General features: G+C 47.7%; 1 protein-coding gene across 2 annotated transcripts; it reads right to left on the reverse strand.

The window, feature by feature from the left end:
• Positions 1-1398: 1398 nt before the first annotated feature.
• LOC136521720 (uncharacterized) lies at positions 1399-5508 on the reverse strand. Of its 2 annotated transcripts, none has more exons than XM_066515492.1 (4): positions 5398-5508; positions 4139-4286; positions 3964-4061; positions 1399-3100 (listed from the first exon to the last, which is right to left on the reverse strand). In XM_066515492.1, the coding sequence occupies exons 3-4, from the start codon at positions 4021-4023 to the stop codon at positions 1829-1831; spliced, it is 1332 nt and encodes a 443-aa protein (XP_066371589.1). In that variant the 5' UTR covers positions 4024-4061; positions 4139-4286; positions 5398-5508; the 3' UTR covers positions 1399-1828. The 2 variants fall into 2 exon arrangements, with proteins under 2 accessions (XP_066371589.1, XP_066371588.1); XM_066515491.1 differs by having other exon boundaries at positions 1400-3100; positions 4161-4286.
• Between the last annotated feature and the right edge of the window lie 7858 nt (positions 5509-13366).

A 13366-nucleotide genomic window follows, 5' to 3' on the forward strand; every position in this document is an offset into this window, starting at 1 on the left:
CCTCGGCCAATTCTCCGATTCGCTCGAGGCCCCCTCGCCGTAGGACCTCACCCCCGCCTCAGCCGAGGCCCCAAAACCGCAAGGCCTCGGACGAAGTACCAACGTCTCCGACTCGCCCGAGACCTCAAGGCCTCGGGCGAGTGACTAATCCTCCGACTCGCCCGAGACCCTGGACGCAAGACCTCGGTCGAGATGTCGACTCTCCGCCTCGCACGAGGCCGGCTCGGCAGCAACCTCATCGCCCCCATCCCAACAGACATCTCTGACAAAACGTCGCATCAAATTAATACGGCCAACCACTACCACGAATATCAGCCGCACGTCGTCACAGTACCACGGAGTGGCCGACAGGACACGGGACACGACTGAACAGGGGTTACCGGCACTGTGCTCTGCACTCTGCCCACAACTGACGCCCGTACCACACTGTGCTACCAACTCCTGCTCCGAGAACAACGCGGCGTGGGAAGACAGGTCCGGGTCGCTGTAATCTCGGAATCAGTGTACAGGAGCAATGGCACCCTCCAAGCCTCGGCAATCCGCTTCAGGGTCTCGGCAGCCTCGGGACTCGCGCCCGTTGAAGCCCCCTGTGGGCTCGGCCTCAGCACCAACTGAGTCTCGGCAACCTTGGGATTAGCGTCTGCCGAGCCCCCATGATGGCTCGGCCTCGGCGCCAACTGAGCTTCGACCCTCTACATCGTCAACGCACAAGCGACCGGCACGTCGCCCGCCATGCCCTGCGTCAAGCTGTCACTGGAGCCGCCACACCGCACAGATTGAGTGTGACCGGCACGTCGCTCCAGCACATCAAGGACAGGGCCGCTCCATCGACCATACCACTACAGTAGTAAGCTACAGGGCTCGGACGCGCCACCTTCGCCTACAGGATGCAGCATAGGAAAAACATGTATCACCACGGTCCCCCTTCGACTATAAAAGGGAGTGACCGGGGCCATTTCTAAGGGGGGCAGACAGACGAACTCATTCATAGGCTCAGGTAGATTCAGACACACGCTCCCTCGCTGCCTAAGAGCAACGTCTCAAGCAGCCCACACTGTTCCGTGTAGAGACTTGGGACCAGCTCCCTCTCTCGTCCAGCTTTTAAACCCCTATTACGAGCACTTCGGTACAAGGAATACAAGATCGACCTCCCTGACTGGACGTAGGGCACCCATTGCCCGAACCAGTATAAACCTTGTGTCTCTTTGCATCACCATCCGAAATTAGGGGCACGCAGCACAAATTCACTCGTTGATTAAGGACCCCCGATCCAAAACACCGACACTTTCATTTTCCATCTAGACCAAATCCTGCATCCCGATACTGCAGGTGAGACCATTCTTATACAGCAGCAGGTAAGCACTTAATATGTTTCTTAATCTGACTTGGACTCTTAGTATATCGTTTTTAAGACTGTTGTTTAAAGATTACTGGTAGTAGAACAACTTCAATTTTCTCCCCGCCTATATATATAACTCAAAGCGGTATGTGTTTCTTTTTTGGTTTTTGCCTATTTACCCAATAATATACCCTCACTCTTTAATGTCGCGCTTTAAAAAAAAACAGAAATGTTATACAACACATGTGTGTTTTAGACACATGGTCGTTGGGTAGACAAACTCGAAAAAAAAAATACCGCTTTCCCCAAGAGTATTCTCTACAGTATATTGTGCCGGTGCCGGGCACGACCCAGGCTGCTGCCTGCTTCTCAGTTCTTTCCTTATTATCGGAGGGTGATGGACGTGTGCAGCTCAGCAGCTCTCGTGTTCTTTCTCCGTAAGGAATGCACTAATTGACACCACTCCGAAATATTAGCAAGCCATCGTCGTCACGGCTTCACTTTCGGATTGTCTAGCCCTGACACCTCCACGCCGTAAACTGCAACAGCAGTGGCCGTAAACAACGCCACGGTGGACCAGACCAGCACCCGGGCGACTGGAGCCAGGATCGCCGTGGCGGAGCCTGGGGCCACCGAGAGCACCATGAACCCGAAGCCCGAGACGAACGCCGAGGTGAGGACGACCATGAGGACGCCGGTGGAGGTGGATCCCCACTTGTCGCGGTCTTCCTCTCCGAGCGCACCACCGAGGATGCTCATGATGCCTCCCAACGTCGCCGCCGTCACCTTTGTCGCGATGTCCTCGAGCGCCTTGATCCGGGCCTCCTCGCCGTCTCGGTCGTGGCGGACGACGACGATGCAGTGCCGGAGAAGGAAGCAGAGGACAGCTGCGAAGACTAACGGCGCGAAGGCCGCAAAAACGCGGTACCTCAGAACCACGAAGGCTGCCGCGAACGCGGCGCACGCCAGCGAGCAGAGCAGGAGCGCGTTGGCGAGCCTCATGGCCGTGGCGATGGCGAGGAGCCGCCGCCTGCTGCATCGTCGTCGTTGGTTGGTGACCACCTTCGACACCGTCAGCACGAACACGCCAAGGATAGCGGTCGTGAACGTGAAGAAGATGGCGGCGTGGGCGGCGCTTTCGACGGAGCCCGCCGCCGCGCCGGAGATCTTGGACGCGCTGAAGAGGACGCCGACGAGGCCCCCGAATGCCGAGTTCGTGATGCCGCATGTCGTCTTGGACGCCGCGTCCAGCTCCTCCTTGCCCTCGTCGTCGCACGCTGCGGCGGCCTCACCGCCGCCGCCGCCGTTATTCATGCGCCTGAGGAGCCACCAGTGCGCACCGGCGGCCGACAGGGTGACCGCCGTAACCACGGACAGTCCGATGTACAGGTACACACCGCCCGGCAGGAGCGCGAGTAGGCTGAGCAGCGTGAGCACCGACAGCACGGCGCATGCGGCGACCAGGCACTTGGCCGAGGTGCGGTGGCCACCCGAGACGAGGACTTGGCGGCCCATCATGTTCAGGCTGAGCAGCACGAGGGCCTTCCCGCTGAGGAAGGTGGCGAAGGACAGCAGCCGCGAGACGGTGAGGCGCACTGCATTGCCCGGGTGCCTGGCCTCCTTCGGGAGGAAGAGCCCACCCAGCAGCACGGCGATGCCGAAGACGGTGACCGCTGCTCCGACGTCCAGGTTCTCCTTGGCCTTGTGGCGTTGCTCCTCGCTCTCGCTGACAGCTGCGGTTGCAGTAGAGGCCGCCTCTGCCTGAAATGTAGGATACCAGGTGCTTTATTAGTCCAAACCGGCTGCTCCAACCCAACCTGCGCACATCGGCACATGCGTGGATGCGTCAGTTAGTGCATTTACCATGCAAGTTTATGTTTGGACAACAGATCTTAAAATAATTTTCCTACATCCAATTTGTTTAGATTTTTTTTCATATATTCAAATTAATTGTAATATCTTTTTATACATTGAATTTTCTTTTGGAATTTTAGCCTTTCTATATGGATAATTTACCACTCCATAAGAGCAGCGATTACCGTTGTTACTGTACCATCATTGAAGTGGACTGGTCTGGCAGATAAGTATTTAAATTCTTCATGTTTATTAGGCTGTACTTTTTAGGAACACACAAAGCTTTGGTTAATCAGTTACATATATTTGCCAAGAGTTTTGAGATATTTGAGCTCATCAAGGGTCAAGGCCGGTGTCCAGTCTAGTGAGAAGTCTGAGAAGTCAAGCCTTGTGTACTGTCCACTCCTCCTTAACCACTGCACGCGGTTGCTTTCCCAATCATCATTTCTGATCTTTCTGACCAACCAACATACCTACCTGGTCCTGATCCTGACTCCAGACTTCCTGTATCCTGACTGCGGCAGCGAGACGGACAGGTACAGTGAAGGTTGACTTTGTTCAGCTGACATCCCAGTTAGTCGTTGAATGAAATCTCTATCCACACTCCACATCGTTCGATCTGCAACAATCCGTTTGCTTTTGTGTCCGTCACGCGCGCATGCATGGTCATCATCGGTGCAGCTGATTATTACGCTTGTTCGCATGCATCGCGGGATTCCATTCCATCTTTGACGCGCGTGAAATTAGAAACCGGCCAGCGGCGTACGTACCTGGGACGGCGTCGCCGGAGCCGGCCGCGGTGGCGTCCCGCGATGAGGAGGACGGGTCATCGTCTCCGTCGGCCCGGGGATGGCAGGTGCGCGAACCGCTGCACACAAATAGAGTCATAGGAACACGGGTCAAGGAAAAAATAGTGGACAGAATGGAGCGAGACCGAGTTAGTACACGCGATGCTCCTCGTTAACACCTTGCTAGTGTTGAACCGCGTCGGGCCGGAGTGCCGGACCGTGCGCCCGTCTCCTGTCGGTTTCCTGTGCTTGCCGTCGTCGCCGTTTGCCGCTTGTCCGTTTCAGGTGGCTCCGAATAAAGACACCTGATGTTATGGTAAAAATAGCATGCTGAGCATGAGTTTATATAGGCAAAAAAAAGAGGGTACTCCACTACTCCAGTAATACTCGTACTAGTAAGTTTAGTAGATGTCATATCAGGTATTTGGATACTAATTAGAAAGATTAAACATAAATCTAATTAAGCTTAATAGATTCGTCTCGTAAAGTAGTATTAACCTATGCAATTAATTTTGTAACTAGTCTACGTTTAATACTCCATACATGTGTTCGAATATCCTGACTAAATTTTAGCAGCGGAACAAACACCCCAGTTGGTGACAAGAAGTACAACGAAATTAGAGACTCCGGCCCACTTGTTGGACTATACTGTCTGTACGTTGCATGCATCTAGCTAGCTAGGCTACCGAGAGCAAGGAAGTGTATTGTGTTTCAATCCTACGGTTGTACCGTAGTACGTAGTGCGTACTTTAAAGTACGGAGTACTCTAGATTTGTAACACTTGCTAGCCGTCGGATCTGCTCCCTCATTCCAACGCTCTGGCCTATCCTCGCCACACACAAAAAGGAAAAGAAACACAAAGAAATTAAACGTCACCATGGATTCAAGCACAAACTCCCACAGTCCATCCCGGCCGGCCGAGGCCGAGGAAAGCCGTAGAAATTGGAAGATATGAAACGAAAACTAAAATGGGCTATTGCTTCCTGCGCCTCCTGAGTAGGAGTAGCAGCTAGCGCTGCTACCTACCTCGACTCCTCGAGCCAACACACAAACACGACCGTGACGGCCGGCTGTTCAGGAGGCGGGCGCAGATGGAGCGCAGCACCGAACGAATTCGATCAGAGCGGAGTTGGGCAGGGGCCCGGCCTCCACCCAGTTCAGCTCTAGCTCACAAGTTACAGGACCGCAGCAGCAAGGGGACGCGGCGGAGCAGGCGGTTCTATATGTCACAGGCTCACACAGCTAGCTAGCGTCCATGCATGGTGGGCACCGGCAGCGAGGGAGGGTGTGGACACGTATGGTTGGGTAAAGGTAGCTGAGCTCATGCATGGAGGAAGATGCGGGAGTTATTGAGTATATGTGACGGCAAAACGCATGATGAAAGCAAGGGTGCCTTTGGCCGTTTGGCGTCCTCACCTTGAGCTGGTTGATGGCGTCCCTTCGCTAAGTGGAACGCCGTCGAGCGCGTTTGCTCGCCGGTGAGGGAGAAGAATGTGAAACTGGCCGGGCTGTGGCTGCGAATGCCTCAATGGACTGGACTGCGTCGTCTTATATAGACGCAAAATCGACGACGAAGAAGAAGCCGAACGCGTTTCCCATGTCATTTTTATGGAGGCACTATTCTTTAGAATGATTTGCAGTTTAGTCTCCATATAGGCACGTTCTAATAATTACTTTGGGTCAGTGACGTAGCGTGAGGTAAAATCAAGAGGGCCATACTGAGACGGACACCTATAGTAAAAATGGAGCATGCAATCCAAGCCTCCAAGGTGTGCTAAGAGCTATACTTGGGCTTTTCAAGAGAAGATTGATGGGATAGAAGAGCTTGGAGATTTAATAGATGGACACAGATATTAAAATTTCCATTCAGGTCAAGGGGCAGGAGCCCAGTATCGCCTCTACGAGGCTCCGTCTCTACTTTGGGTAATTGAGTCGACCCAAAACTTACTCAGATTTATATAATAAGATAATAACATTTATGATATCAACTGAGCATCATTAGATTCTTTATTAATTATATTTCTAAAGTATATCTATTTGATGTTATAAATCTTTGTATGTCTCTCTATAATTTTGGTTAAACTTTAGATGTGTTGACTCTCCAAGATTTTTGGAATGACTTATAATTTGAAACTGATGGAGTATGTCACAGGTTCTATTTGTATATTTGTTCATGGTTGTCAAAGGGAGAGAGCGTATGGCTCGGCTCGTCTAGTGGTTGGCTCAATTCATGGCTTGTTCCAAGCGATGGTTCGATGTTTGATTCCAAGAGTGACAGTAACCAGATCTCTACACCCTTTGCGAACACATGGTTGATATGTGCCCATGTGTGAGTGAAGAGAGATTGTCAAGGAGGTGATCAAAGCTTTGGTTAAGTGTGCGTGGGACTAACCAAGCCAGAGTGAGTGTGTGCATGTCTCTTGGCTTATGACGATGTGCCGGTGTTGAGTGTGAGACGGTCAATGACAATGGAGAAGGTCAAGCGAGGAGTCCGTGCACGATGGGTCGGGAGTGGTGAAGGGCGGACGCGAAGGTTTGGACTAAGGGACCGAGGACCAGATGATGGCCCGTGGATTGCTAGCACTTGTAAACATCGACAAGCAAGTCTACGTGCGAGGATGTTGATGGAGACCATGTTGATAAAAGTCAAGACGACGAGTGGACCAAGTCAAGGCGGACGCACAAGCACTTGTTGATCGGTTGATCGAGAACAAGTGAGACGCACGTCGATATCGTGGAGAAGGCGTGGCGGCTATGCGATTCCAAGTGGGTTTATTGGTTTCAGCCTCTAAACCACAGGTGACGTGTTTGCCGGGTTTAGCCTTAAAACCCAAAGAGGATCTCAGGGCGGCATGTGACATTATTGAAGATGTTGCATCGAGGTGAAGCGATTTCATGAATGGCCCGTGGCCATCTAAAGCTTGGAAACTAGGACCATTTTGCCCATGGTGGCTAAGGGGTTCACGTGTAAACCTAAGGGCACTCTGGAAATTGTGTAATAGCCCTATAAATAAGGACAATGTTTGCCAAGACAACCGTCTCTTCCACCCCCATATTATTTCCTTAGGTGGCATTTTGGAAATGGGAAATGGGGGCTGAGATAGGGGAGTGAGGGGTGGGATAGATTTGATGCCATGTTTGGATAATGGGAAATGAAGATAGGGATAATGAAATAAAGATTAGCATACTCATCCCACACCCCCTCTTTTTATCCCAATCCATTTTCTTTTCCATATCCCAATCCCCATCCAAACGTGCTATTAGGGTTTAGTCAAGGGCTTCATGTTTTAGAGAGATTAGGCTAGAGAGGGGAGATTTCCTCTTAAGTTAGTTTCTCATATGAAGTGGGAGGATGTTTGCGAGGAGGTTAGCCTGATGTATAGATGAATTCATGGTTTGATAATCGAAGTGTTTGCTGAAATCTCGAGTTCAACCTTTCTCTCCCTAAATTTCTCTTTTTTTGTGATTTTCGTGGTCATTGGAAGTCTCTGGATCCTTCGAACATACCCAAACCATGTCTTAAAGCCCATTTTTCTAATCTCTTGATTCCAAGTCCCCAAAACTTTACTTTTCAAGCCTCTTTTGGTGATTTTCTTGAACATCTTTGAGTTGAAGGTTTTGGGTTCTTCTTAGTTAATCTTTAGGTGCTACAGGACCTTGGGAACTTATCTAGCCACTAGTTTTCACTGATTTCTCTTGAGCACCTTGGAATCATCTATTGGAGGATTTTTTACAAAAAAAACCAAATTTGAGAGAGAGATTTTAAAATTCCCGTTCGAGCTTTGACCTTTTTTACTTGATCTTTTCGGGACAACCTCTAAATGGATTAGTCAAGGCGTGTGCGAAGATTCAGATTTTTTGGAGCATGTTTGAATTGATTTCAAATTTTTCTAGAGGATTCTACTGAAAAAACCAACCACGCCGATTTTCTTGATGTGCTCCTTTTGAAGTGATTTTTGGTGAAGATGTTCTTCATAATGTTATGAACCTCTCCACAAAATTTCAGGGTGTTTCAAGGTTCTTTGGATGGGTTTCAACATTTTTCTTTCCAAACTTGCGGGTTGAAATCTCTAGGCCGGTTTTGGAAACCAGCTAAACCGGTTTGGTGTTCTTCGACTCTGATCACTTCCGTTTCTTTCTAGACTAGTTTCTAGGGTCCGTAGGTTCACTGTGGTCCGTAGGTCTGTTGTGACTACGTGATTTTGGCTAGCGTTACCTGAGACTCTGAGAGGCTCGTGGATAGCCTGTTCGGGAGGCTGTATCGTATTGTGGATTATTTACTGCTGGCTGGTTTGGTGTGAGAGAAAAACACTGTTCTCAACTGGAAATTTACGATCGTTTACGAGCAAGCGAACAGGCCAAGTTTTTGCAAAGAATTTTATTTGGCTCTCATTCATCTCTCCTCTCGTCGTCGTTCCGGTTCTATACCTTTGAGATGCATTCACAGGTTCTTAGACCATGCAACCATGATTGGAGATAGTGCGAGTGCCATAGTGGTGCTTCCCTTCACCCCTGGAGCTACTGTCAGGTGCGATTTTGGGTGGTAGATATTGGATTGAAGTGACTGTTAGGTGTCGCTATTTTCTTTGATTATTGTATTGAGCTGCTGAGTAAATTGCACATCTAACAATATTGCATTGCAATTCTAAGTGATTTTTTAGGCCCCGTTTAGCACAGTTTCTCCACCAGCTCCTGGAGCCGTTCGGAGCCATTTTTGTGCCAAACGAGGTAAAACCAAATGGCTTCAACTAAGGAGCAACTTAAATCGTGTTTTCACAAAGGATATAATCGTGATCTCACTAAGGATATGCGGAGGGTGAAGCCCAAAATAGTGGATTCACACATCTTCACCTCACTTTGGTGGGTCTGGCATGAGGTCCTGTGAGAGCATATTTTAAAAAGCTCGACATGTAAAACTGTTTTGCTAAACGGTTTACCAAAACGGCTCCAGCTTCACTGATAGAGTTGTTCATGGAGCCGAAACAAAAAAAAAATAACGGTTTCACTCTTGAAGCGGAGCCGTGCCAAATGGAAAACGTGAAACTAGTTAGGAGCTGAATAATTCTAACTTCCTATAATTTACTTCTCACACAGAATAACTTTTAATTTTGTTTAAAGAACCATAGAGAATAAATTTCAACCACATAAGCACTGACTCTAAAAGTCACTTCTCGCATGGATAAGAAAAACGGATGGGCCACATGGTTGCAAACAGTGATGAGCAAGAACAAGCAAATGTCGAAATGTAGGGCCTGTTTGGATGTCAGCCACACCTATGTTGTGGCACCGCAACAGATTGTGGCATAAAAAAAAACAGAGCCATAGTTGCGGCGAGAAAACATATGTAAATGAACCGCAACTCATGTGGCGTGCCAAACATTAATTACCAACCAAACATTTGCTTGCTTTTTCTGTGGCAGCCAAAGCTTAGGCACGACGAACAAAGGCTGGCAACCAAACACCCCCTCGTAATAGTGAGGACCGAGAAGAGGGAGTTCTCACATTGGGAAAATGAGTCGTTCTTTTTTTGGCCCTGAAATTTTCTTCGTTCCCTATTTGACACTGACTTCAACTTTCGTTCCTAATTTGACACTGCCGTCAATTCCGTTAGCTAACGGTGTTAACTGACCGTTAAAAAGACGTTTTTGTCCCTAGAAAAAAAAACAGCGAAGCAAATTTGAGAGGAAAAAAAACCTGCGCCCGCCTCTGATGCATGCGCCCAGCTAAAAAAAAGGCGCAGGTTTTTTTTTCCTCTCAAATTTGCTTCGCCGCTTTTTTTTCTAGGGGCAAAAACATCTTTTTAACGGCCAGTTAACACCGTTAGCTAACGGATTTGACGGCAGTATCAAATTAGGAACGAAAGTTGAAGTGAGTGTCAAATAGGGAACGAAGAAAATTTCAGGACCAAGAAAGAAACGACTCATTTTTCCAGTGTCAAATAAGGAATTCTCTCCAGATGTTTAGGACCGTGGGAGGAAGAACATGATGACCAAACTGTCCACAGTGGAGATTTAGTTGATATATTTCTACTGGGCACTGGCATACTAAATAGTAGTAGCAGTTTTTGAAATCGGGGAATGGCAAAGAGTTATATACTGGCCGGTGAGTCGGTGACGAAACGGGTCCAATATTGTCATTTTTTTAGGAGCCACTTAAAGTTTTTGAGCATGACCTGCCAGGAAGTTTCATTGCAAAAAATCTCTCTCCCTCCGCTTGAAGCATCCAGATTCTCGAATTCAAAACATCCCAGCTGTTCAACTAAGGGCGTGTTTAGATCCAAATTTTTTTGGGTTTTGGCTACTGTAGTAGTTTCGTTTTTATTTGACAATTAGTGTCTAATTATGGACTAATTAGGTTTGAAAGTTTCGTCTCGCGATTTCTCATCCAACTGTGTAATTAGTTTTTTTTTCGTCTACATTTAGTACTCCATGCATGTGCCGCAAGATTCGATGTGATGGATACTGCGCAAAAAATTTTAGGAACTAAACATGCCCTAAGCTGACATGCCAACCCTATCAATGACGCGCTTTCTCCGTACTTGATTCCGCGTCTCGGCAAATTATCTCTTGGACATGGGCATGGTGGCCATGGCTGGCCAGGCCGCGTCTAGAACAGGAGAGGCGGACAAAAAGATATACTAAGGCGTCGACGTCGATGCAATTAAAAGCGAGCACGGCATTCATGCTTCGAGGGTAAGCAAGCTCAGTTTACTGAGGAGTGAGGAGGGATCGATGTCGGATCGATTCTTCACCGGCCATCGTCTAGAAAGATTAGCTAACAAAACGCGTGCATGCTCGACTCGTCTCTTCGCGACAAGGAAGAGGCCAATGCTTTCTACCATGAACGTAATCCAGTTCAGTGCGCGTAAAACGATGCTGGCAAGTGCCCGGAAGGCGCGGTGGGGCCGGCAGCGGCATGGCACCAGTGGTGACACCCAGTCAAGTCAACACGCGGAGACAAGGGAAAGGGATACATTGGCAAACGATCGATCGAGCAAGCAGCAGCAGCAAAGATCTCCCCGTCCGGCTCATAAAACAAGCTAAAAAATGGATTATAAGATAAGCATACATGAAATCCTGAGTATATAAAACATTGTTACTTAATCACCCAGTCAAGTCAACACGCGGAGACAAGGGAAAGGGATACATTGGCAAACGATCGATCGAGCAAGCAGCAGCAGCAAAGATCTCCCCGTCCGGCCCATAAAACAAGCTAAAATAAATAAATTATAAGATAAGCGAACGAAGCCTATACATGAAATCCTGAGTATATAAAACATTGTTACTTAATTAGGGTCTCCTTGCTTGCCTTCCAATTTTTGCCCAACCAAAGTTATGGCAAACCAAAACTTTTAGTTATCTCAATTAGAGCATTGACAGAGAATTGACACGTCAATGTTTATAGCCAGAGTTTTGGCAAGTTTCTAGAAACTTCTTAAATTGCATAAGAGAGAAAAAGTGCCTTCTACTAGTTTTGTCGCTCAACCAATTGCACACCTATGTTTTTTGCTCTAACTTTGACAAGATTTAATTTTGCCAAGCCTAAGTTTTTGCTTACCATGATTTTGGTTAGGTAAGAATTGAAAGCCAACCAAGCAGACCCTTAATTAGTCATAGTAGTTTAGAAAATATACTCTCTTGGTCTTATTTACTCCCTCCGTCCTAAAATAAGTGCACATCTCGCTTCCCGAAAAGACACAACTCAACTATTTAAGTTGTTCTCACTCCTAGAGCAATAATGTGGGAGTAAAGTTCCCCACCGTACATTCATGTGTGATCGAGTGGGACTTTGGAATATATTGGAATTATTATTTGGACTGGACTAAATCTTCTAACGGGTGGATTCGGGAAGCCAATGCCGAGTGTGGTGTTGAGCACTCGTCGTGCATGCCCGCCAAATCATGGCTCATAAGTTGATGAATTAATTAGCAACAATTGGACAAGAATCTGGTAATAACTCATGAGCTGGTCATGGTGGACTGAGTGGACACTCCTATGCTCGTAGTGTATCACATAATCACCCCGTTTGCTTGTTGGTTTCAGCCGGGCTTATTCAATCAGCCAACAGTGTTTTCCTCTCACAACAAACCAGCACCAGCCAGCCCAAACCAGCCCAAAAACCAACCAGCGAACACGCCGCATGAAACATCGATCGCCAGAAGATCGGGTATTACTGCTGGAGGCACACAAGAGTAAGGGCACGGCGGTTCTTTCGTTGTGCTCCCATTTTTTCAAAGCTCAAACCACTAATGCCTGCATGCATTCTTTAATTTAACCAAAGGCTTCCATGCATCGTCCTTCTTTGTCCAACAATCAAAGCCCTAGTTTTTATAGTGCCTTGTCGTAATCTAGTACTGTAGCTAATCTCCCTTTCCCCTGAGCTTGATCTAGATGGTTTGCTAAGGTCTTGTTTGGATACGTATGTATTAATTTCAATCCACGTATGTTGAAGTATAATTAAACCAAGTTTTATTCTAATCCACTCAAACACATGTGGATTGAAGTGGATACACATACACCTAAACAAGGCCTAAGGGATAATATCTCAAAAGGTACTGAAATACCACCCCGGCATGTGTGCTTGCCTGTCTTTAGAATACCACCCCCGGCATGCCTGCCTGCCTGTCTTTAGAATTCTAAAGACAGGCAGGCACACATGGGGTGATATTTCAGTATCTTTTGACGTGCTAAATATTTTACTGACGCTCAAAAAAGGCGGCCACCTTTAGAATTGTCAAACAATGCTAGCCAGTACAAAAACATGTAAACAACACCACACAGTCTCATGTCAGCCATGTACTGTCTACCAATCTTTAGCTCGCCACTACCTCTCAACCTCTCTTGTGTTTAGAAACGTGTCCAACACTGAAAGTGCATCTTTAGCTCATTTGAATATGAATGCACATATATACAGTATTATATTTGCATCACTATCATGCATGCACGGAGAGAGCTCTCACATCACCAGCATGTAACGAGAGAGCAAGCAAGCAAAGCCTAGCGCCGCTAGGACTATAGCAGAGATGGTGTGAAATTTGGCTGAAACTGGCTGAAAACACTGTTCCGGCTGAATTGTTGTGAGAAAAAAATACTGTTTCAACTGAAAAAGCCGAACAAGCTAAATATAGAGTTAGCCGAACAGGGCCAAATATGGATCGGAGCACGTAAGAACGTACGGGCACCTCTCTCAAAGGGCCAAAAAGGAATCACGTACCCTGGCCATTGGGCGTGCTAGGGGTATCTCCTCACTTTGGAGTTTAGTATCTTCGTGGTGACCTTAAGATTAGCCAGTAGTGGGTACGTTTAACGGCTAATGAGAGAGGGGAATCATTCATGCCTGCCTGTCCAGTGGGAATAGCGGCTTAATTCCTTCTCGGCTTTAGTCA

This window comes from Miscanthus floridulus, chromosome 18, assembly GCF_019320115.1.
Source record: "Miscanthus floridulus cultivar M001 chromosome 18, ASM1932011v1, whole genome shotgun sequence".
Classification (NCBI taxonomy): Eukaryota; Viridiplantae; Streptophyta; class Magnoliopsida; order Poales; family Poaceae; genus Miscanthus; species Miscanthus floridulus.